This window comes from Spinacia oleracea, chromosome 4 (genome assembly GCF_020520425.1).
Source record: "Spinacia oleracea cultivar Varoflay chromosome 4, BTI_SOV_V1, whole genome shotgun sequence".
NCBI lineage: Eukaryota > Viridiplantae > Streptophyta > Magnoliopsida > Caryophyllales > Amaranthaceae > Spinacia > Spinacia oleracea.
Window position 1 is genome coordinate 8,958,219 of NC_079490.1, and position 26,686 is coordinate 8,984,904.

A 26,686-nucleotide genomic window follows, 5' to 3' on the forward strand; every position below is an offset into this window, starting at 1 on the left:
ATGGTGTTATCTATATAATGGATTTTGTAGCAATTGGTAAGGCACACATGTTTATCTAAAAGAAAAACATCTCCACTAACAATCTCAATTTAAGATGTCAAACAATATTATTGATTGGAAGCAAATTTGGAATGAGGAATTAATTGATGAATCATATGAAGAAATGGGGCATTTCCTACTCGAAAATCCTCCGAGAAAAATTGTGCCTCGTGATCGTGAAGCGGGTGCAGAACGTCTTTATCAAGATTACTTCTCTCCTGAACCTGTATATCCAGAACACATGTTTCGAAGAAGGTTCCGGATGAGTAGGGAACTTTTGTCCATATTGTAGAGGAACTTGGAAAGCATTCTGAATATTTCATTCAAAGAGTTGACGCTGCAAAAAGATTGGGATTGTCTCCCTTTCGAAAATGTACCGCTGCTATTCGCATCTTGGCTTATGGCTCCCCAGCTGATGCTGTTGACGAGTACATCAAAATAGGTGAAAGCACGGCCATGGATTGTTTATTCAAATTTTTTCGTGCTATTATAGATGTGTTTGGAGATGTGTACATGAGAAAGCCTACTGAAGATGATGTCCAACGACTACTTGAAATGCACGAAAAATATCATGGTTTTCCTGGCATGCTTGGAAGCCTTGATTGCATGCATTGGGCATGGAAAAATTGTCCAACGGCGTGGAAAGGACAATACACTAGGGGTGATTATGGGTATCCTACAATCATGCTCGAAGCTGTTGCCTCAAATGATCTCTGGATATGGCATGCATATTTTGGTGTTGCTGGGTCAAACAACGACCTTAATGTGTTGAGTAGATCAAATTTATTTCAAGAGAAATTGCAGGGAAGAGCTCCAGAGGTTAATTTCACTATCAATGACACTCATTACGATATGGGGTACTATCTTACAGATGGTATTTATCCAGAATGGGCTGCATTTGTTAAAACCTTCACACGTCCTCAAGATCCCAAAAGGCTTTTATTCAAAAAAAGGCATGAGAGTGCAAGGAAAGATGTTGAACGAGCATTTGGAGTACTCCAAGCTCGTTTTGCAATAGTTCGTGGACCAGTGCGTTGTTGGCATAAAAGTAGAATCCACGATATAATGGATGCATGTATTATATTGCATAACATGATCGTTGAAGATGAACGACACACATTCTCTAAAAACTTTCCTCAAGGTGATTTTTCACCAACAGTTGGTGATGATGTTCATCAAGAACATGCACCGGATTTTCAAGCATTTCTTGAAAGAGATATAGCCATTCGAGATAGGGAAATGCATCATCAATTGAAGGCTGATCTAGTGGAACATATTTGGAGTCGTTTCGGAGGCGAAGATCTTAATTAAGCTCCCTTAAATTATATTCGAGTAATTTTTTTAATGTTAGTAATAAGTTTAATTTATTTAAATATGTCACCTTTTTTTATATATCAATAAAATTTCAGTTTTCTTTAAGGAAAATGTATGTATTTTGTTAAAGAAGTTATGAAAATACATTAGTAGAGTATAAAATAAAATATAGTTATTGTTAAAAATGTAATAGTAAGCAAGAAGTTTTGAAAAAAAGTAAGCAAGGTACTGAAGTAAAAAGAGTAATGTATTATTAATTTTATAAAATAGTAAAAATAAGGATTTAATAAAAAAAATTAAAAATTTAAAAGTTAATTGACAAGTGGAACCCACTTAAATTACAAGCTAGTAGCTTACCATTGGGATATAAACTAGCTAGAAATGAAATTAGCTTGGAATCATATGTGGCATGGCAAGCTAATTTGACAATTAGCTTACCATTAAAGATGCTCTTAGTAGGGTTAATTTACTTTCACCGGGAAAGGTGGCACTTAGAAAGATAAATTACCACATGTGGCATATCTAGTGTCCAAATAATCCACTTTTATTTAAAGTGTTGTATATAGGGGGTGTTTGGTTAGGAGAAGTTTGAGGGAAAAAGGGATTTTTGGGGTGAATTAGAGGTTTGACTTTAAAAAAAAGCTAATTGGGAGTGTTTGGTTAGGAGAGGATTGGAAGAGAGTTATGAGGTGAAAAATTTAATTTTGAAAAAGCTTAATATAGGAGCTTTTTGCAATTAGAGGTTTGAGAAAGTGGAGTGAATTTATTCTCCATAATGACCCTATGATGATCCATCCTTTGCACTTGCATTGTCGGGGAGGCCCGAACCAAAATTCAAATTAAAACAAATTCATTAACCAACAATAGCCTAGACTAATTATTAAAAATAGAGTTTAAGACAATGCAAGTAAATAAGCTCTCTCAATCAACTCATCCTGGGAGATAACTTCACTTGCAAGTCACCTCTAAAAGTCTTGTTTGGTAAAATCTACTCCCCGACAATGCAAGTGCAAATGATGGGATCATCATAGGGTCATTGTGCAGAATGTCATGACCAAAAGACATAAAGCATGTAATCAGCAAAAGTTGAGTACTACAAGCTAATGCAAAACCTATAACTAACATGCACGGTTCCCAAAACAATAATTGAAATCACATGCAAGTAAACATTTAATCATAAAAACAAGACAAGACTCGACTCGACTCAAGACACGACTCTTGACTTTATAAATTAATTAGAATAAGCATCGAACGAGTTATTGAAAAAGAAATGTCCATTGGATGAGTGTTGGGAGCCAACCAAACACTAAAAGAAATAATAGTAACTCTGTGTCAACATGTTTATTAGCATGTGACGGAATTCTGCGCATAAAATAAGCAATACAACGTCTTGTATCACCAAGTAGAAGTAACTATCGTTGTGAGGGGGTCGAAAAAGCACGAGGCTAATGCGTGACCTCGTCCCTCGTGGGTGTGACGCTTCTTTTTATTCAATCAAGTGTAATTGGATTTCCTGTGAGTTTACACCCAATTGACTAGTAATATAGGAGTCGCCATTCAGTTTTTAACGACAATGAGAAAAACTGACAAAACCCGGTTATCGTGACATAAAGGGAGTGCAATTATGTTTGACCACGACGGCCGTAGGTTCCCTTGTGATCCCTGGTGTGGGGATCTCTCAACATACACTCGCAAGGTAGAGATTGAGGGTTCGGGGGACTGTAACTACCGAGAGGAGTACTTCGCTCGTCGATAACTCCAGAGGCAGGATATCCTTACTAGCTCAGCATAAATAATTGAAGGGACATGCGTTGACTATTAAACTAATCTGAGTTGATTTTAGCAATATGCAACATATAATACTAGATCGATCGTGATTATCTGATTTAAATAGTATTAAGGGACCTAGCATGATAATCCAATTTCCCGAAAATATTATATTTGTTAGGCGTGATAGAACAATCAGATTTAGTTAGTTTAACAGTTCATAAAAAGGGCGAGGAAAGCAATTAAATCATCGAGAAGGGGCACATTACGACGCACCCTTGAGAGGTGCGTCACGGTTCTCAGAAAACTAACCGCTTTGACTTTGCTATTTCTCCTTTTTATTTAACGAATCTCAATTATGGGACAGGATACGTTCTGTTCGATTTATGGATCGATTGCGACAGAACGCGTGAACAATTTTGCAGCGTGAGGCTTAGGCTAAGGGTTGGAGTCAATACTCAGAATATAATTGTGTGTTGTGTGTCCTTTTCACGTCGAATTTGGGGCTGTATTTATAGGGAAGAGTTCGTGGAAAGATAGAATTGCAGAGTTCTAATCCACAAAGAATTAGAAAAAAACACGTACCCAGGTATTTTCAGCGCCCAGCCCTGGGCGCCGAAGATTTCGGCGCCCAGAGCCAGGCGTTGAAAATAGGGTCTGGGCTGTTTTCTTAGTCAGATTCAGATTTCTGAAATCCGTAGTGTTTGAGACTTAATCGAGTCTTTTAGTGCGTATCAATTTCATGACGGAATGCGTCTGGGCCCGTTACGAACTCTAGGCTCGTTAGGATTTTAATTAATACGTAACTCTTATTTCCGAATCATATTAGGAATAGGATTCTCGCAGTTTTCTATCTCATTTAGGATTTATGTTGGAGTGCAACACCTAGTTCTGACAGGTTTCTATCTTTTATGACTTGCCACTTCTAGAAGCTACCCTTTACGGTAGTTACTATTTTTAGCAGGTTTCCATAAATAGCAGGTTTCGGGTGAAATGAAAAGGGAATTGAGATTCGTTATTTTATAGGAGATGCGTTGTCAAGTGGAGATATATGTTTTCATCATCAAACCTTTCCCTTTCGGGAATGGGGACAAAAGTAGGTGTCTACAGTTAGCCCCCACTTTGACTGAGTCTTGGAGTAAGACGATGGTCAAAGTACTAGACGGAGTGCGTCACACAAGCCATGGTGTATGTGACCTGTTTTGCGAGGGTCTCACGAGCCCCCGAGTGATAACATTTGACTTAAGGGTCATCACTTGAAATGTCGACATATCCCTCACGTGTCATTGGGATTTGTCAACTGGCAGTATAGAAACATCCTCACTTTGTCATTGGAAGGATCTAAAGGTGCGTAGAAACTCCCTCACTTTGTCATTGGGAGTAGCTACAGATGTTTTCGAAATCAAAGCTATAAAGTGTAATTGGGCCTGGCCAAGCCCAACCACGAGGTAAAAATGTTTTTAAAGATTCTCATTTTCAGGGCTAGCTAAACGAGAAAACCCTTTTGTTTTTATGGGACGTAAAACGAAGGAAAATCCAGCACATCGCTCTTTTTTGGAAAAAATGGAAAACCAATCCTTTTAATTTTTAGAAAAGGGAAAACCAGAAAAAGTTATCTGTAATACCCCGAAATTTTAAATTCGATTTATTAAATTAAAAATATTTATTAACTTGATTTCGTTTTAATTAAATTACGAATAATCGAATTTCGTTATTTTAATCGTTTTTACGATTTATTTTAAACGACGAATTCATAAACTGAAATTATTTATTTTTTCGTTAACGATAATTTATTTATTATTAAACATTTTTATTTCTGAAAATTAATTACAAATTCTGAATTTTTTTGCCAAATATTGTGAATTTATTAAATATAAAAAAAAAGGGGGGAAAAATTTCTGCTTGCTCTCCACGCATAAACCAGGAAGTTTTGACTTCCTCTCCTTCCTCTCAATTCAGTCCAAATGCAAATGCTTGGACCCCAAGTACACTCCCTTGTTCATCACACCTTCCATATACAAATTCAGAAAAATTAAGGTGAAATTTCAACAACAAGCAAAACCCAATTTCAATTTCAATCTCAAAAACCAAATTCAATTTTAATTTTCTCTCCTCTTTTTGTTCCCTGATTCGGACCAACCACCACCAACGACCACCACCGTGCACCACCATCCTCACCACCACTCCACCACCCCGCATCTCCCGACCACCCAGAACCACCGAACACCACCACCCCACCACAACTCCCTCCCATGCTCTCTCCTCCTCTCGCGTCCCCTGCCTCCTTCTTTCTTCCTCCTCTTTCGCCCCACGCCACCACCACAACCACCACACCACCAGCACCACTCTACTCCGACCACCATCAACAACCTCATCCACCAAACCACCGCCCAGAACCACCCTGCGTCCCCCCCCTCTCCCTCGCACCTTCCCCTCCCCTGTTTCGCAAATCACCACCCCTAATCCCCTTAACTGCTCCGCCGCGAACCACCGCCCACCATCACCGTCGCGTCAGACCGCGTCGCCCAGCCAGCCACCTCCCTCTCCTTCCCTGTGTCGTGCTCCCCTGTGTCGTGCATCCCCTCCCCTCCTCCCCTGCTTCCTTCATTCCCCTTCCCCTGTTCGTTCCCCATTCAAAAAAAAAAGGGAATCAGTTTCCTTTTTGAAACCTGATTTAATCCTCCCTCAAACTTAAATTCAGATTGGGCCATTTTATAATTTGGGCTTTTTGGGTGAGTTAAGCCTGGTTTATAATTTCAGAATCTAATTTATCAATTCTTAGGATTTAATAATTTTTGTACAATGTATATTTACTAATAAAATTGTTTATTATTTTTCAGGTTTTATTATCAATTTTATGAGAATAGGATTCTAGTGTTATTTATCCAAAATGAAATTTAAACAATATTTTCATAAAAATTGATTTAAAAACTTATATGTATTTTGATTAAAAATCTGAGTAACAATAATAATATTTCGTTAAATTTCGAAATTTATATTTTTATTAAAACTCGTTATTTATAAAATTCATTACTTATAAAATTTATGATTTTATAAAATATTGATTTTAAATTATATTATCGATTTAACTAAAATAAGTTACTAAATGGATTTATCAAGGACAAAATTTAAATAAGATTTTCGTGTAAATTAATTAAGGAAAATCTATATATATTTCGATTGAAATTTCAATTAATTCTTCAGGCGTTTAATTATATTTTCATTAAAACTATGAAAATATATATTTTTTTAACATTATTATTAGAAAATTGGTTAATTATAAAGTTTCGAAATTATTAAGTTAAATTATTTATCATTTTAGTACTAATTCGATTATTTAATATATTTTTTTTAAAGAAATTGGACTCGAGCTCAGGATGAACGAACCAACGAAAATCCTTAGCAAAGTCGTGGAAGTGAGGTAACGGCTATTGCTAGTACCCGCAATCCCTTTATAAATGTATTATGAAATTATGACGTTATGATTGGATTTATGAATTAAATGTTTTGACATGTTTTATGGATTGTGGGAATGAATTATGATTTGTTTGAATTATTCTTTACAATATGATTTGATTGAGTTTTCTCATAAAATGATGTTTATGAAATGCTTTGAAAGAAATGATATGTTTATTGATCCCAAGATCAAAATGATGTTTTATGAGCTAAATGAGTTATGTTATTTCGAATTGAATTACAAGCCAAGGCTTGGTAAAATTACATACAAAATTATAAATGAAAGTGAAAGACCTGGTTTGTCTGGCGGTATATAAACTACCATCTTCCTATCTATCGGTCATGCATGCACCACGGACACCTGTCCACCCATGGATTACGAGCCCAGGCTCCCATGGTTTATGAGCCCAGGCTCAGGGCCCAGGCCCCATGTTACGATGAGCCCAGGCTCTTATGGGCCCAGGCCCAGTGGAGAATTCCTTCACGGTTCGTACTTGCCGACAACTAGCATGTTAAACTGCAAATTTTATGAATGAATTAAATGTGATGTTTTGTTAAATGTTTTTACCATTCTATTCTCCCTGTGTTATTAAATAAAATGAATTGAAATGAATTTACGCTGCTAGAATAGTTCGTTACTGAGTCTTCGGCTCACCGTTTTGTTTTCCGTTTTAGGTACTGCGGGGGATGATGGACACGAGTAGTGGCGAGGAGTTTCACTTTAATATTATCCACCTAGTTTATGTTTACGGTTCTAATAGTTTTAATAGTTTTAATTAAAGACTTTTAGTAAGTTATGCACTTTTATTTTGATAATATAAAGGATTATATATATATTTTGGAGTATTTAAAGGCTTATGATTGATGGTTGCCTTGTAATTTCCGGAAAGGAAGTTACGGCAGGTAATGTCCCGACCAATTAGGTTAATTCCGCTGCTAATTATGTGTTAATTATTGAATTAGAGGTCGGGGGCGTTACAGTTTGGTATCAAGAGCAAAGGTTCTGGACCATAAGTGCTAAACCTTACGGGTTTTCGCACGAATAGAATTCATTAGGCTTTAAGTAAAGAATTTTAAGGAATGAGTTAAAAAGAATGTTCTAAAATCTTGCTAAGTTAAAATGAATATGAGTGTGAGTGTAGGAACGGGATCAAAGGGTTTATTTTATATTATTATTTCGCTTCAATCTGATAAGATATGTTATGCAGAATGTCGACCATTGATGCTATCAACGATGTTGCTAACGGAGCTCGCAACGAGCATCATGTTCATGATGATAACGACATTACTCACGAGGAGTATGTCCATGTTAATGGCCACGAGGAAAGGATGGAACGATTGGAAAATGTGAGTGCAATGTTGGCCGAATTAGTCCATGATTCTCGGAAGAAGAAAGATGTTAGTGGGAATGAGAGCGCAACGATGTTCAAGAACTTTTCGTCGCTCAACCCACCGTCCCAGATGGCAAGCCCGATCCAGTTGAGTTCGAGGATTGGATAAGTCGCATTGATCAGTTGTTTGAAACCCTGCAATGCCCTGAGAAATGGAGAGTTGATTTCGCAGTGTTCTACTTGACGGGTCAAGCAGGATTATGGTGGAAAGTTAACAAGGAACGAAAGAATGGGCCTGGATTTGGTTGGAACGAATTACAGAAGTTAATGAGAGACAAGTTTTATCCACCATCCTTGAGGAAACAAAAAGAAGATGAATTTTTACACTTGCAACAAGGAACAATGAGCGTGTTGGAATACGCAAATAAGTTTATGGAGTTGTCAAGGTTTGCACCAGACTTGGTGTCGACAGAGCAGTCCAGGATGAACCGTTTCGAGCGAGGACTGCACCTTAAGTACCAGGATAGGTTGTCCACTCAGAGGTTTACTTCATACCAGGATATGGTTGATATTGCAGCTAACGTAGAGCGAGTGGTACTGCTTCGAGAAGCGAAGAATGTTGGGTATAAAAGGAGGAATGAAAACCAGAGTCAAGGAGGAGCAAAGAAGCCTAACAAAGGCTATCAGGGAAACCAAAGGAGGAACGATGTTGGAAACAAAGGACAAGGTTATCGTGGAAACCAGAATAATAGGGCGCAAGAATGTGCCAAATGTGGGAGAAGAGGCCACATCGAGAGTGAATGCTGTGTAGGATCGAACACTTGTTTTCGATGTGGGAGCCATGATCATTACATCAGAGATTGTCCGAAGCAGGTAACCCCAACCACGAGAGGACCAGTTTCAACTAACAACGATCGTGGTCGGAACAACATCAACACAGGAGGTTCAAACCGCAACCCACCCCGACCACCGCCAGCTGGAAGAGTTTTTGTGATGAGACAGGATGAGGCAGATGAGAATGATAATGTTATCACCGGTACCTTCTCTATCCATTCTTTACCAGCTCATGTTCTTTTTGATTCTGGAGCTTCACATTCCTTTATTTCTCCATTGTTTGCAAAGTATTTAAATTTGAAACCATGTTGTGACTTTCATGCTATGAGTGTTTCCCTTCCTAGTGGAGAAATTGTGAAATGTAGAACCATGTATAAGGATTGCCCTATTATAATAAAGAAAGTTGAGTTTCGAGCAGACTTAATAGCTTTTGACCTATCTGAATTTGATGTAATCTTGGGAATGAATTGGTTGACTAAGTATGAAGCTAACCTTAATTGTTCGAGGCAAAGTGTGACCCTTATAACGCCAGATGGAGATAGAGTTTCATTCCATAAGTTAGTAAGAAAACCAACGATTCAAATTGTCCATGCTTTGAGAGCACGTAAAATGATTGAGAGTGGTTTATCTGGTTATCTGTGTAGTGTTATTGACTTAAATACCTCTGGACCTTCCATTACCGACATACCTGTTGTTTGTGAGTACCCACATGTTTTTCCAGAAGAAATACCTAGTATGCCCCCACCAAGAGAATTAGATTTCAGCATTGAATTAATTCCAGGATCCACCCCTATTTCTAAGGCACCATATAGAATGGCACCAGCTGAGTTACAAGAATTAAAGAAACAATTAGATGAGTTACTTGAAAAAGGATATATTCGACCTAGTGTTTCACCTTGGGGAGCCCCTGTCTTGTTTGTGAAGAAAAAGGACGGAACTATGAGGTTATGCATAGATTATCGAGAGTTAAACAAGATTACCATTAAGAATAAGTATCCTTTACCCCGTATTGATGATTTGTTTGACCAACTTCGAGGTGCAAAAGTGTTTTCTAAGATTGATTTGAGGTCAGGTTACCACCAACTTCGAATTAAACCTGAGGATATTCCAAAGACAGCCTTTAGAACCAGATATGGTCACTATGAGTTTGTTGTGATGCCTTTTGGATTAACCAATGCGCCAGCTGTATTTATGGATTTGATGAACCGTATTTTTAAACCATACCTTGATAAGTTTGTAGTTGTTTTCATTGATGATATTTTGGTATATTCTAAGAGTAATGAGGAACACGAGGAGCATCTGAGAAAAGTGTTAGATATGTTGATTGAAAACCAGTTATATGCTAAGTTGTCGAAATGTGAATTCTGGCTTAAGGAAATATCATTTTTAGGTCATATTATCTCTGAGAAAGGTGTATCTGTTGATCCTGAGAAAATAAAAGCAATTGTGGAATGGCCTAGACCAACTAATGTACCCGAAGTACGGAGTTTTATGGGTTTAGCTGGATACTATCGAAGATTCGTTCAAGATTTTTCTAAGGTTGCCTTACCCATAACCCGATTAGTTAGAAAGAATACCAAATTTGTGTGGAATGATGATTGTGAATGTGCATTTCAAGAACTTAAGAAACGTCTCACCACTGCCCCTATTCTTACCCTTCCATCTGGAACCGACGGATTTGTAATCTATAGTGATGCTTCCAAGAATGGGTTAGGATGTTTCTTGATGCAAAACGGAAAAGTTATAGCTTATGCTTCACGCCAACTCAAAGTCCATGAACAAAATTACCCTACCCATGACCTCGAACTTGCAGCTGTTGTTTTCGCCCTTAAGATTTGGAGACATTATTTGTATGGAGTTTCGTGTCAAATTTTCACCGACCATAAGAGTCTTAAGTATATTTTCACCCAAAAAGAACTCAATATGAGGCAACGTAGGTGGTTAGAACTTCTTAAAGATTACGATCTTGATATTCAATATCATCCCGGAAAGGCTAACGTTGTTGCAGATGCATTAAGTCGGAAGTCTCACCTAAATTCTATCCTAACTTTCTCCCGAGTCAACCGAGATGATCTACAAAAGATGGAAATTGAGTTTATAAAAGGAAATGCTTGCTTGAATGTGTTGGTAATGAAGCCAACTTTTATTGATGAGATTAAGGAAGCGCAATGTAAGGACTTGCAATTAGAAAGAATAAGGAGTGAAGTGGAAAATGGGAAGTCACCTGGTTTTGCCATTCAAGAGGATGGCATGTTAAGGTTTCAGGGAAGATTATGTGTGCCTAATGATGAGAAGTTGAAAAAGAGAATCTTAGAAGAAGCTCATAGTTCACCATACTCGATTCACCCTGGAGGAAATAAGATGTATAAGGATTTAAGGCAAGTGTATTGGTGGAGCAACATGAAGCAAGAAGTGGCAGAGTATGTGGCTAAATGTTTGACATGTTAGAGAATCAAGATCGAGCATCAAAGACCAGTAGGTTTGTTGCAACCACTGGATGTGCCAGAATGGAAATGGGATTCAGTTTCAATGGATTTTATCATAGGTTTACCAAGATCAACCAAGGGAATGAATGCTATTTGGGTCATTGTTGATCGATTAACAAAGTCAGCGCATTTCTTAGCCATGAAGAACAATTCGAGTTTGGATCAACTTGCTGAACTATATGTGAACACCATTGTGCGGTTGCATGGAGTGCCTAGTTCGATCGTTTCTGATCGTGATACGAGGTATCAATCAACCTATTGGAAAGAATTGCAGAAAGCTCTTGGGACGAAACTTAACTTCAGTACCGCATTTCACCCAACGACTGATGGACAAACAGAACGTACCAATCAAATTGTCGAGGATATGTTGAGAGCATGTATTTTGGATTTTCAAGGAACCTGGGAGAAGTTTCTACCTATGGTTGAATTTACGTACAACAATAGTTATCAGGCCACTATTGGTATGGCACCGTACGAAGCACTTTATGGAAGGAAATGTCGAACACCATTATGTTGGAGTGATATCGATGAAGCACGTGTTATAGGACCAGAGTTGATTCAAGAAACTACTGACAAGATTCGTTTAATCCAATCAAGAATGATGGCAGCGCAAAGTAGGCAAAAGAGTTATGCGGACCAACGAAGAAGACCACTAGAGTTTGAGGTTGGAGATCACGTGTTCTTGAAAATTTCGCCAACGAAAGGAATAATGAGATTTGGTCAAACGGGAAAATTGAGCCCAAGATACATCGGGCCATATGAGATACTAGAAAGAGTAGGTGCAGTAGCATATCGACTAGCTTTACCAACCGACTTGGAAAAGGTGCATAATGTGTTCCACGTATCGATGTTAAGAAAATATGTTTCTGATCCTAGCCATGTGATTACGCACGAACCCTTGATGTTGCGAAACGACCTGACTTACGAGGAGAAACCAATTGAAATTCTAGAACGAAGAGAGAAACGACTTAGAAGCAAAGTAATTCCAATGGTTAAAGTCTTGTGGGCCAATCACTTGACATCTGAAGCTACATGGGAAGTCGAAGCGCAAATGAGAGCGAAATATCCCCCGTTATTCGTTTAGAAACGATAAGATGTATGAATTTTAATATGTTATTTGAATGATTATGTTATAATGTTATTCTGCCATGTTTGTATAGTTAATAGAACGAATAAGTATGAATTGTATGATTTCTATGAATGGCTAGTTCTACTGAGCTCCAGTTTCGAGGATGAAACTTTTTCTAAGGGGGTAAGGATGTAATACCCCGAAATTTCAAATTCGATTTATTAAATTAAAAATATTTATTAACTTGATTTCGTTTTAATTAAATTACGAATAATCGAATTTCGTTATTTTAATCGTTTTTACGATTTATTTTAAACGACGAATTTATAAACTGAAATTATTTATTTTTCGTTAACGATAATTTATTTATTATTAAACATTTTTATTTCTGAAAATTAATTACAAATTCTGAATTTTTTTGCCAAATATTGTGAATTTATTAAATATAAAAAAAAGGGGAAAAATTTCTGCTTGCTCTCCACGCATAAACCAGGAAGTTTTGACTTCCTCTCCTTCCTCTCAATTCAGTCCAAATGCAAAAGCTTGGACCCCAAGTACACTCCCTTGTTCATCACACCTTCCATATACAAATTCAGAAAAATTAAGGTGAAATTTCAACAAGCAAAACCCAATTTCAATTTCAATCTCAAAAACCAAATTCAATTTTAATTTTCTCTCCTCTTTTTGTTCCTTGATTCGGACCAACCACCACCAACGACCACCACCGTGCACCACCATCCTCACCACCACTCCACCACCCCGCATCTCCCGACCACCCAGAACCACCGAACACCACCACCCCACCACAACTCCCTCCCCTGCTCTCTCCTCCTCTCGCGTCCCCTGCCTCCTTCTTTCTTCCTCCTCTTTCGCCCCACGCCACCACCACAACCACCACACCACCAGCACCACTCTACTCCGACCACCATCAACAACCTCATCCACCAAACCACCGCCCAGAACCACCCTGCGTCCCCCCCCTCCCTCGCACCTTCCCCTCCCCTGTTTCGCAAATCACCACCCCCCATCCCCTTAACTGCTCCGCCGCGAACCACCGCCCACCATCACCGTCGCGTCAGACCGCGTCGCCCAGCCAGCCACCTCCCTCTCCTTCCCTGTGCCGTGCTCCCCTGTGTCGTGCATCCCCTCCCCTCCTCCCCTGCTTCCTTCGTTCTCCTTCCCATGTTCGTGCCCCATTCAAAAAAAAGGGAATCAGTTTCCTTTTTGAAACCTGATTTAATCCTCCCTCAAACCTAAATTCAGATTGGGCCATTTTATAATTTGGGCTTTTTGGGTGAGTTAAGCCTGGTTTATAATTTCAGAATCTAATTTATCAATTCTTAGGATTTAATAATTTTTGTAAAATGTATATTTACTAATAAAATTGTTTATTATTTTCCAGGTTTTATTATCGATTTTATGAGAATAGGATTCTAGTGTTATTTATCCAAAATGAAATTTAAACAATACTTTCATAAAAATTGATTTAAAAACTTATATGTATTTTGATTAAAAATCCGAGTAATAATAATAATATTTCGTTAAATTTCGAAATTTATATTTTTATTAAAACTCGTTATTTATAAAATTCATTACTTATAAAATTTATGATTTTATAAAATATTGATTTTAAATTATATTATCGATTTAACTAAAATAAGTTACTAAATGGATTTATCAAGGACAAAATTTAAATAAGATTTTCGTGTAAATTAATTAAGGAATATATATATATATTTCGATTGAAATTTCAATTAATTCTTCAGGCGTTTAATTATATTTTCATTAAAACTATGAAAATATATATTTTTTTAACATTATTGTTAGAAAATTGGTTAATTATAAAGTTTCGAAATTATTAAGTTAAATTATTTATCATTTTAGTACTAATTCGATTATTTAATTTTTTTTTTTAAAGAAATTGGACTCGGAGCTCAGGACGAACGAACCAACGAAAATCCTTAGCAAAGTCGTGGAAGTGAGGTAACGGCTATTGCTAGTACCCGCAATCCCTTTATAAATGTATTATGAAATTATGACGTTATGATTGGATTTATGAATTAAATGTTTTGACATGTTTTATGGATTGTGGGAATGAATTATGATTTGTTTGAATTATTCTTTACAATATGATTTGATTGAGTTTTCTCATAAAATGATGTTTATGAAATGCTTTGAAAGAAATGATATGTTTATTGATCCCAGGATCAAAATGATGTTTTATGAGCTAAATGAGTTATGTTATTTCGAATTGAATTACAAGCCAAGGCTTGGTAAAATTACATACAACATGATAAATGAAAGTGAAAGACCTGGTTTGTCTGGCGGTATATAAACTGCCATCTTCCTATCTATCGGTCATGCATGCACCACGGACACCTGTTGTAAGGGGGTCGAAAAAGCGCGAGGCTAATGCGTAACCTTGTCCCTCGTGGGTGTGACGATTCTTTTTATTCAATCAAGTGTAATTGGAGTTCCTGTGAGTATACACCCAATTGACTAGTAATATAGGAATCGCCATTCAGTTTTTAACAACAATGAGAAAAACTGACAAAACCCGGTTATCGTGACATAAAGGGAGTGCAATTATGTTTGACCACGACGGCCGTAGGTTCCCGTTGTGATCCCTGGTGTGGGGATCTCTCAATATACACCCGCAAGGTAGAGATTGAGGGTTCGGGGGACTGTTACTACCGAGAGGAGTAATTCGCTCGTCGATAACTCCAGAGGCAGGATATCCTTACTAGCTCAGCATAAATAATTGAAGGGACATGCGTTAACTATTAAACTAATCTGAGTTGATTTTAGCAATATGCAACATATAATACTAATTCGATCGTGATTATCTGATTTAAATAACATTAAGGGACCTAGCATGATAATCTGATTTCCCGAAAATATTATATTTGTTAGGCGTGATAGAACAATCAAATTAGGTTAGTTTAACAGTTCATAAAAAGGGCGAGGAAAGCAGTTAAATCATCGAAAAGGGACACGTTACGACGCACCCTTGAGAGGTGCGTCACGGTTCTCAGAAAACTAACCACTTTGACTTTGCTATTTCTCCTTTTTATTTAACGAATCTCAATTATGGGACAGGATACGTTCTGTTCGATTTATGGATCGATTGCGACAGAACGCGTGAACAGTTTCGCAGCGAGAGGCTTAGGCTAGGGGTTTAGAGTCGATACTCAGAATATATTATGTGTTGTTGTGTGTTGTTTCACGTCGAAACTAGGGGCCTATTTATAGGGAAGAGTTCGTGGAAAGATAGAATTGCAGAGTTCTAATCCGCAAAGAATTAGGAAAAGAGACGTACCCAGGTATTTTCAGCGCCCAGGCCTGGGCACCGAAGATTTCGGCGCCCAGAGCCAGGCGTTGAAAATAGAGATCTATGTAATTTCACCGCCCAGGGCTGGGCGTCAAAGATTTCGGCGCCCAGCTCTGGGCGTTGAAAGTGATGTCTGGGCCGAATTCTACGCCCAGGGCTGGCCCAGACATCACTTTCAACGCCCAGAGCTGGGCGCCGAAATCTTTGACGCCCAACCCTGGGCGCTGAAATTACATGGATCTCTATTTTCAACGCCCAGCCCTGGGCGCCGAAATCTTCGGCGCCCAGGCCTGGGCGCTGAAAATACCTGGGTACGTCTCTTTTCCTAATTCTTTGCGGATTAGAACTCTGCAATTCTATCTTTCCACGAACTCTTCCCTATAAATAGGCCCCTAGTTTCGACGTGAAACAACACACAACAACACATAATATATTCTGAGTATTGACTCTAAACCCCTAACCTAAGCCTCTCGCTGCGAAACTGTTCACACGTTCTGTCGCAATCGATCCATAAATCGAACAGAACGTATCCTGTCCCATAATTGAGATTCGTTAAATAAAAAGGAGAAATAGCAAAGTCAAAGTGGTTAGTTTTCTGAGAACCGTGACGCACCTCTCAAGGGTGCGTCGTAACGTGTCCCTTTTCGATGATTTAACTGCTTTCCTCGCCCTTTTTATGAACTGTTAAACTAACCTAATTTGATTGTTCTATCACGCCTAACAAATATAATATTTTCGGGAAATCAGATTATCATGCTAGGTCCCTTAATGTTATTTAAATCAGATAATCACGATCGAATTAGTATTATATGTTGCATATTGCTAAAATCAACTCAGATTAGTTTAATAGTTAACGCATGTCCCTTCAATTATTTATGCTGAGCTAGTAAGGATATCCTGCCTCTGGAGTTATCGACGAGCGAATTACTCCTCTCGGTAGTAACAGTCCCCCGAACCCTCAATCTCTACCTTGCGGGTGTATATTGAGAGATCCCCACACCAGGGATCACAAGGGAACCTACGGCCATCGTGGTCAAACATAATTGCACTCTCTTTATGTCACGATAACCGGGTTTTGTCAGTTTTTCTCATTGTCGTTAAAAACTGAATGGCGACTCCTATATTACTAGTCAATTGGGTGTATACTCACAGGAAATCCAATTACACTTGATTGAATAAAAAGAATCGTCACACCCACGAGGGACAAGGTCACGCATTAGCCTCGCGCTTTTTCGACCCCCTCACACTTTGTGGGTCTTTCTGCAAACTATAAGTTGTGGATGAGTTCCGATGACAAAGATGTGAGGACCGAGGCTCGTAATGGGGAGCCGACTGAGCTTTTGATACCTCGTATTCGTGTTAAGTTTGAGGGTCCTGATTCTGCCAGACCTCGTACCTATAGTTTTAAGACTGTGAAAGCTCGTCCTGATCGAAAGCGAAAGGAAGTTCCTCCCCGTTCCAGTGTCAGGCCTAAAAAGATGCCTAACATGAAGGGGCCTGCTGTTGTTAAAAGAAATGCAAGCTCTCGCGGAGATCGTCGCCGGAACAATGTATGGGTTAGGAAGGCTCAGCCGCCTGTAGAAACAGTGGCTAGTCTAGTTGATGATAGTAGTCCTTCTCCCACCATTGCCTGTGCCTTCGAGGTTGAGCGGGCTATAATCGAGAATGTTTCTGAAGCCTTGACATCTTTGGAAGTTAGTGTCCAGGAGCCGGCTCTTATGGAGATTGATATTGGGGCAGCGTAGAAGACTATGGGGGTGGATCCTGCGAACATTGCTCTCTACAAGACTTTATTTGATGATCCGGAAGAACTAGAGTAGTGTAGTTCTTGCTAGGGTGTAGGTGCCCTTTATTTATTTCAGTTGTGTTTGTTTTTTATTTCTAGCACTTTGTTTTCCTTCTTATTATATTTTAATAAAGGCGTATTTTTAGTTTCCATTCAATTTTGTTTATATGTCTAACACTTTTTTACACAAAGAATATAATTTTTTTTTATTATTATTTGGACCGAATTCTTGGTAAGGATTGCCTACGTATCTTGTCAGAATCAGGTCGCGCGTAGTTCTAGCTTTAGAATAAGTTCTAGTATGCCGGATTTCGGTAGATATGTCCTGAAGTGGAAACATATTACTTAATCGGTCAAATGAGTGAAGTATTTGCCATTTATTTTCATCTGCCGTTTTTTTTATAGGTTGCGTAAAATTCGACCAATTTGTTGGTAAACCTATTTGGATACGTACTGTATCCCCCAAGTGTTCGTTGTTTTTCCGTTGTGTGCGGATAAAATGACGAGCACTTCCGAAAAAGAAAACCTTTGGCAGGCAAAGAGTTTCAACGCCCAGGCTGGGGCGTCAGAAATTTCGGCGCACAGCCCTGGGCGCTGAAAATGACTTGGGCGGTCAATTTTTGACGTTTTGCTTCACATGTTCTTGCGTTTATTTCTATTTCGTTTTTTGTGCCTTGATATTTTGCTTTGTAGTTAAAGTTAATTTTGAGGCTGTGAAACGCATTTTTGTCCAGATTAATTTTTTCTATTGGTGACTCAAAAAAGTTTTGAAAATGGAGTTAGGGTGCGGAACTTATGAAGATCTTTGTGTAGGCTTTGGAGGTATGTTGGTAGTGAAAGGTATGATGGAATCTATGTTTTATGAATTTATTTTTTTGGTAACATTTGCATTTGTTTTAAATTTTTGATTTCCTTTTGATTTTGGGTTGCATGGATTGGCTCTTATGATGACATTGGTTGGCTTTTTAGGTTTTGAGGATGGGATAGGGTGGTTTATTTTGTGGGTTTCGGGAACTGGTTCACATGGCATTATTTCAAAACCGAGTGGCCTTTGTTTGTTGGGCCTAGAGTGGGCCGCTTCCTTATTTTTTTATTTTGCAAGTACATTTGGTGTTTATTTAGTGTTAGAATAAAAATTTTAGGAGAAATATTACGCCTTTATTGATTTGGAAAGTAAGGAAAACACACTGAAATAAAACTGACCCATATTCTAAGGGGCCTTAGGACCATCTAAAGTCTCTATTATTTTTTCTATCAATCTAAAGAACTACTAGGCGTTTTTTTACTAATGGTGCTCTATATGGCTCAAGCCTGGGGTTTAGTCTCATAAAACTTCGGTCCTTCACCGGTACTCATCTTGAATCCTATTCCTTTTGCGTTGACCCACTGATATGTCTTCACCCATCCGTTCTCGACCTCTTCTAGTGTTGATGCAGGAGAGATTAACCGGGTTGGATCGAAACCTTCATCTTGTAAAGCTAGGGTAGTCATCACAGTCTCGTCCTCCATAGGCCTCGATTCGTTAAACAATGTCCACAGAGCCTGGTTGTCCAATATTTCAGCTGTTTTAGTCTTGGTGAGGTGGGGTGCCTCATCCAAGGTGTGGCAGTCATGGAAAATTTCGAATCCGGGTTTTAGCAAGCCATCCTGAACGAAGGGTTCAGGGAAATCACAGCATGGGTGTTCTTCTCCTTCCCGAATGAACATCCCGTTAAGGGTCCTTTGATATGGGGGAAGGAGGGTGGTTTGTTTAGTTTTGTTAAGGCGTAGCCTGGATAGGCGGTCAACAATATCTTCCTCCGTTGGCTCATAACCTAAGCCAAAGGGAGTAGATTTGTTGGGAAAAGGATGGAATGTGCATTCCTTCTTCCTTATGCCCAATGGGGTTCCTGGAAAATATCCTTGAGCTAACAGCATCCTAGGGATGACTCGGGATGCATGCGGGTCTAGGAATGCTGGATCATAATCTTCGATGAACTGGATTGTTTCTTCCATTTGAAACCCATAAAGGTCGTCTGCAGTTTCAGACGTTCCAACCATAGTACAATTGACGTCGAGAGGAGGGGCGCGGATTTCTAGTATTACCCCGTTATGGTTAAGTTTAACCATTTGGTGCAAGGTTGAAGTCACACCTCCTAAGTCATGGAGCCAAGGTCGCCCCAAGAGGAGGTTGAAAGTGGGCTTGATGTCTATTATTTGAAACTCCGTGGTGCGTGCCACAGGCCCAGTTTGTATGGTAAGGTTGATTTTTCCCAATACAGGCCTTCGGGAGTTATCATAAGCTCGTACCCCTTGTGAGGAGGTTTGGAAATCATCGCTTCCTAGCCCCAAGCAATGGGCGGTTCGCAATGGGCAGACATTAACCGCCGAACCATTATCTACGAGCGCTAGGGGGATGTTTTGTCCTTTGCATCCAACCACTAAGTAAAGGGCTTTATTGTGAGCACCCCCCCTCTTTGGGTAAGTCTTTATCAGTGAAAACTATGGCCTTTTCTCCGGCATCTCTCGTGACATGGCTAACCAATGAGTCAGGTATGATATCTGTGGGTACTGAGATGAGGTCAAGTGAGCGAATAAGCTTTTCGCGATGTTCCTTTGAAGTACACATAAGATCCCAGATGGTAATCTCAGCCTTGGTTCTTTTCAGTTGTTTCAGGAGAGGATTTTCAATGACTTCCGCGACGGTGGCGTGCCGCCCGTTCTCAGGAGTTTGCCTAACCGGGATGTCGTCCATAGGAGGTGGGTGAATATCCGATTGGTATATTCTTCCGGATCGGGTGAGGTTGTCGACCTCGGGCTCCTGAGGGGTGGTGTCAATGAGAGCATACCCGGGCCAAGTTTCGGTGAAGAAGCCCTGGCCCGATACTTGAGATAGGTAAATATCTTCAGCATCATCATTCCACACACCGCACACTTCTCTCTCGATTCGATCCATAGGGACCACAGCGAGTGGTGCACCTTGAGGCGTGATGTACACCGTGGGGTCGAAATTCTCTGGTTGGTCGAGAGAGATGTGACAAGAGCCGAGTGGGCTCTTGTTGTTGTTGGGTTTGCCAACGTTAGGGAGAGGTATCACTTCATCCTCTATCATGTCCTGGATCGTATGTTTTAGATTCCAGCAGTTTTCAGTGTCATGGCCATTTCCTTGATGGAATTTGCAGTAAGTACCTTCGACCCAATATTTTCTTTTGACAGGAGGGTCACGGGTGGGGCCTATAGGTCTCAACTTTCCTTGATTGGTTAGTCTTTCAAAGGCTTGTACCAAAGTTGACCCGAGTGGGGCAAACTTTCGGTCTCGGACCCATCTTACAGGGTATCTTCGGGCGGGAGCCTCTTCTACATCATGGACTTCTTGGGCTTGGGATGTGTTACCCCGATTATAGGTGTTGGTCTTATATGCAGGTTTGCTCTGTATGGTTTTGGCGAGGTCGTCCTCGATTTTTATTCCCACATCATAAACCCTTTTGAAAGTGTCGAGTCCCAGGTACCTAAGGTGTTGTCTGTAAGCCGGGTCCAAGTTGTCGATGAATTTTTGGACCAATTCTGTTTTGGGAGGCCTATTGATTAGTTGGGCCGCCTGGTCCCTCCAACTAGCAAAGTAGGTTGTGAAACCCTCATTTTTCTTTTGGAATAGAACTTCCAGCTCGCGCATGGTGACTTGGAAATCCATGTTCGACGAGTATTGCTTGATGAAGACATTGACAAAGTCTTCCCAAGTGGGGAAGAGCTTAGGGTCCTGGTGATAGTACCATTTGAGCGGCACAGGTTCCAAGGACAAAGGAAAGGCAGGTAGGTACATGGACTTGTCCACGCCTTTCAAGTTCATGGTATTCACAAAGCTCAGTAGATGATCACGGGGGTTGTCCGTGGCTTTGAACTTTGGTAAGTCAGATGAACTGAACTTTTCTGGTAATTTGCCAGAAAAAGGTTCAGGCTCGAGGGAGAAGTATTTGCTCCCCATGGTTTGCTGTAGGACCATTTTTTCAATCCTCTTCTCGTTTTCGAGGTCATTTTTGGCTTGCGCAGCCGCTAAGGCTTCGTTTTCCATTTTCAGTTGGCCCATGAGTTGGGTCATTTGGACCATCTGGTCTCGCAAATCTTCGATGGACATGTTTGGAGGTGCGAATCGAGGTTGGGGAAGCGGAGATCCTTGAAATGAGGGACGACGGACGGAGCTTGGAGTTACTAAACCTGGTGTTAGTGATGTATCTTCGAGACGCACTAGCCGTTGATTCCCTGATCGGCACCAAGTGGCAGGACCAGTCCTAGGCATAAGATAAGCTAAAGTTTAGGTTCCCAAAGTTTCAAGCATTACTTAGTCTAGACTTCGACTCTCTAAATTGGTGTTTTCTTTTCGCTCTTTCTTCTGTCGGTACACTTTTTGGGGGTTTTTTTTATTTTGGTCATTCTTTGGATTTTCGAAACACTTGCCCGTGTGACATTCATAGTTGTTAGCATGTTCGGTTTTGGTGCCGAGCATTGCCGTCGTAGGAGGCCTAACGACGACACAAAGAGTTATTAATTTTTCGCGAGTCGCCTTTTGAAATCGAGTGCTTTTCTTACGCCCTCGTAGCAATTCTTTTGATGAACATTTTTTGTGCTACGTACTTTCTTTTTGCTTGGGCACCGAGGCTGCTGCGCCTGACCAGAAAGCCAAGCAGCAACTTCAGCGCCCAGCAGTGGGCGTGAGAAATTTTGGCGCCCAGCCAGGGGCGTTGAAAATGCGTCCCTGGCTGGTTCTCGTTTTCTGTTTTCTGTTTATGCGACTTCGATTTGCGTGCTTGCCTAATAACGTCCTTTACGCGTAACAGCGTTTGTGGGATTCGTTACAGGCCATCCCGAGCGTCGCTTATTTTGTGGCGATCATTCGGGTTTGCGAAACACGTGTTTCGGTATAACTCTTTGGCAAATTAGTCTATGAATGTTTGGGCAATTTTTAAGGTCATTGGTTTTCTAGGATAGTTTGTCACACACAATCACTTATTTCGCTACACATAACTACATTACAAACATGGATTTGAAAATTAAATATGCCACGTAGTTTATGATAGGCTTCTATGGGTAGTATTTGCGCCTGGCTTGGTACCACTTCTATCGTAGATCCAACACATGCCCCGGTCGAGGTAGTGTCTTCAACAGACGAATTTCGCTCAAGAGGCCAACCCGCAAGTGCAAGCCAAGGGGGCATGCAGGCGAGAGGGACCTAATGGGCGAGCGATTGGGTTCGGGATAGGTGTACTACCTGCACAAGTACCGAGTGGGAAACATGCGCGGCGTATGCACCCCCCTATTGGCGGAAAAAGGTATCCTTAGTCCCAACTCCCGAGGGAGCCGAGATTCGTTATGCGGTTCTGCCCGTTCACATTAATATGCTGATTTTCAGGTCGTCCCAACTTGATGGGGAAATAAACGCGGGGTAGGATCGTTTCACCCTTCGGCTATTTTGATTACCTACAAGCACGAGTATTTCCTTCACTATCCCCAGTGGAGTCGCCACTGTGAGGGGGTCGAAAAAGCGCGAGGCTAATGCGTGACCTTGTCCCTCGTGGGTGTGACGATTCTTTTTATTCAATCAAGTGTAATTGGATTTCCTGTGAGTATACACCCAATTGACTAGTAATATAGGAGTCGCCATTCAGTTTTTAACAACAATGAGAAAAACTGACAAAACCCGGTTATCGTGACATAAAGGGAGTGCAATTATGTTTGACCACGACGGCCGTAGGTTCCCTTTGTGATCCCTGGTGTGGGGATCTCTCAATATAGACCCGCAAGGTAGAGATTGAGGGTTCGGGGGACTGTAACTACCGAGAGGATTAATTCGCTCGTCGATAACTCCAGAGGCAGGATATCCTTACTAGCTCAGCATAAATAATTGAAGGGACATGCGTTAACTATTAAACTAATCTGAGTTGATTTTAGCAATATGCAACATATAATACTAATTCGATCGTGATTATCTGATTTAAATAACATTAAGGGACCTAGCATGATAATCTGATTTCCCGAAAATATTATATTTGTTAGGCGTGATAGAACAATCAAATTAGGTTAGTTTAACAGTTCATAAAAAGGGCGAAGAAAGCAGTTAAATCATCGAAAAGGGACACGTTACGAAGCACCCTTGAGAGGTGTGTCACGGTTCTCAGAAAACTAACCACTTTGACTTTGCTATTTCTCCTTTTTATTTAACGAATCTCAATTATGGGACAGGATACGTTCTGTTCGATTTATGGATCGATTGCGACAGAACGCGTGAACAGTTTCGCAGCGAGAGGCTTAGGCTAGGGGTTTAGAGTCAATACTCAGAATATATTATGTGTTGTTGTGTGTTGTTTCACGTCGAAACTAGGGGCCTATTTATAGGGAAGAGTTCGTGGAAAGATAGAATTGCAGAGTTCTAATCCGCAAAGAATTAGGAAAAGAGACGTACCCAGGTATTTTCAGCGCCCAGGCGTGGGCGCCGAAATCGCCAAGCGTTGAAAATAGGATCTGGGCAGTTTTGTTTAGTCAGATTCGGATTCCTAAAATCCGTAGAGTTTGAGATTAATTCGAGTCTTTTAGCGCGTATCAATTTCATGACGGAATGCGTCTGGGCCCGTTACGAACTCTAGGCTCGTTAGGATTTTGATTAATACGTAACTCTTATTTCCGAATCCTATTAGGAATAGGATTCTCGCGATTTTCTATCTCATTTAGGATTTATGTTAGAGTGCAACACCTAATTCTGACAGGTTTCTATCTTTTATGATTTGCCACTTTTAGAAGCTACCCTTTACGGCAGTTACTATTTTTAGCAGGTTTCCATAAATAGCAGGTTTCGGGTGAAATGAAATGGGGAATCGAGATTCGTTTATTTTATAGGAGATGCGTTGTCAAGTGGAGTTTTTATGCTTTCATCATCGAACCTTTCCCTTGCGGGAACGGGGACAAAAGTAGGTGTCTACACCTGTCCACCCATGGATTACGAGCCCAGGCTCCCATGGTTTATGAGCCAGGCTCAGGGCCCAGGCCCCATGTTACGATGAGCCCAGGATCTTATGGGCCCAGGCCCAGTGGAGAATTCCTTCACGGTTCGTACTTGCCGACAACTAGCATGTTAAACTGCAAAGTTTATGAATGAATTAAATGTGATGTTTTGTTAAATGTTTTAACCATTCTATTCTCCCTGTGTTATTAAATAAAATGAATTGAAATGAATTTACGCTGCTAGAATAGTTCGTTACTGAGTCTTCGGCTCACCGTTTTGTTTTCCGTTTTAGGTACTGCGGGGGATGATGGACACGAGTAGTGGCGAGGAGTTTCACTTTAATATTATCCACCTAGTTTATGTTTACGGTTCTAATAGTTTTAATAGTTTTAATTAAAGACTTTTAGTAAGTTATGCACTTTTATTTTGATAATATAAAGGATTATATATATATTTTGGAGTATTTAAAGGCTTATGATTGATGGTTGCCTTGTAATTTCCGAAAAGGAAGTTACGGCAGGTAATATCCCGACCAATTAGGTTAATTCCGCTGCTAATTATGTGTTAATTATTGAATTAGAGGTCGGGGCGTTACATTATCGCTGCAGCGACTGTGGACCTGCGCGGTTAGTGGCGCAGACCCCGCCGGCTAAAGATGGTGAGCCTGTCCGCTAAGGGTGGACACCCCGTCCGATAGAAGTGGACGAATATGTTTTGAAGTTTGTTTGCTTTTTTTGAAAATAAGGACCTACGCGGCTTGTGACGTAGACCCCGCCGGCTAAAGACGGCGAACCTGTCCGCTAAGGGTGGACACCCCGTCCGATAGAAGTGGACGAATCTATTTTGAAATTTGTTTTGTGTTTTTTTGAAAATAAGGACCTACGTGGTTTGCGCCGTAGAACCCGCCGGCTGCAGATGGCGAGCCTATTTCATTTTGTTTTTGGAAGATTCTTTTTTCGAAAACTGAGGACCTGCGCGGCTAGTGACACAGACCCCGCCCGCTGAAGGTGGCGAGCCCTGTCCGCTAAGGGTGGACGTCCCTGAATTCGTTTTTTCGATTTGGGAACTCGCGCGGTTTGTGACGCGATCTTGCCGACTGAAGATGGGCAAGTTCCTATTTCTTTGGTTCTTTGTGATTTCTTTTGAGAATTTCTTTTTATTCATTCTTGCAAGAGCGAATTCTTTCGAGGGATGCTCGAATTTAGTTGTAACCTGAACGTGGGCTGACAACGTGTTCAAACGGACCTTTGTCTTGCGACCGTCTGCTTTCGTGATTTTGAGCTAGTCTTTACGGCTCGACTTGGTCTTCGATCAGAGGACCGTGCACAAGTGTCAATGACGACCTTTTGATGAGGTCGAACCTGTTGTTTTTTTTTGAGATATCCAAACATGATAAAGTGTATGGCGCAGTCCGGGAACGTGATTTTGATCGTGCGCTCCTTGTTGGAGTCTATTTTTCGCGAGCCCCTAAGCAATGGGGCTCGTCGGTCATTTTTCGCATCTTGTAATCATGTTTGGGGTCATGCTCGTATGTGCGAGCGACCTTTTATAGTAGTGTGCTACTTTAGCGAAGCCGTGGAGTGCGACTTTAGTTTTCAGGCGACATCCGGTTTTAGCTTGGCCCGGATTAATCCTTTGACAGACAAACATTTTTTATTTGGAAAACCAACGACTTAACGATACACATTTTTGGTGTTTCGAAGAATGACCATGATATTTAACTTGTTTTTTGAAAAGTGTACATAAGCATTTTCTGAGACGAGTCTAAGTTTCGACCAAGTTTTAATGTTTATTTTTTTGCTTATTTGGAAACTAAAGGTGTTTTGGGCTTGATCCTACTTGCAATAGGGCCTCGTGTTTAGCAACACGGTCTTAAGTCCTTTCCTGTTCCGCGTTTTGTGAAATCTGGGCCTTGGGCTGCATTTTCAGCGCCCAAGGCCAGGCGTTAAACATTTCGGCGCCCAGCCGTGGGCGCTGAAAGTCTTTTCCTGGTGATATTTGACTTTCGGATTTCCTAACACGTTTCCGGATGGGATCAGGATGTCACTGGGTGCGTCCAGCTATATATAGGGGCTAGATACGTCCCTATTTTCCACCACTTTCAATTTCTTTCTTCTTTTTTGCTGTGTTTTAATTACTCATTGCTTTTGCCATGTCGATCCCTACTTTCTCACTCCAACGGACTGTTAGGCGTTGGCTACTGGCCCTTACTCCCACAGAAAAGGCTTTGTTAAAAGAATACCACTTAGAGGCACTTTTAGGCTTACAACAAATTAATATTGATTATAACTTTCTGCATGCTG

General features: G+C 40.3%; 1 protein-coding gene and 1 pseudogene across 1 annotated transcript in view; both read left to right on the forward strand.

Moving 5' to 3' along the window:
• Nucleotides 1-94: 94 nt before the first annotated feature.
• LOC110794373 (uncharacterized) lies at nucleotides 95-1,366 on the forward strand (annotated as a pseudogene).
• Nucleotides 1,367-8,468: 7,102 nt separating this feature from the next.
• Nucleotides 8,469-26,686, forward strand: part of LOC110779289 (uncharacterized) — a 32,026-nt gene continuing 13,808 nt past the window's right edge. The window contains exon 1 of the mRNA XM_056841339.1: nucleotides 8,469-8,780. Coding sequence (XP_056697317.1) covers nucleotides 8,469-8,780 — 312 coding nt within the window. The remainder of the gene's footprint in view (nucleotides 8,781-26,686) is intronic.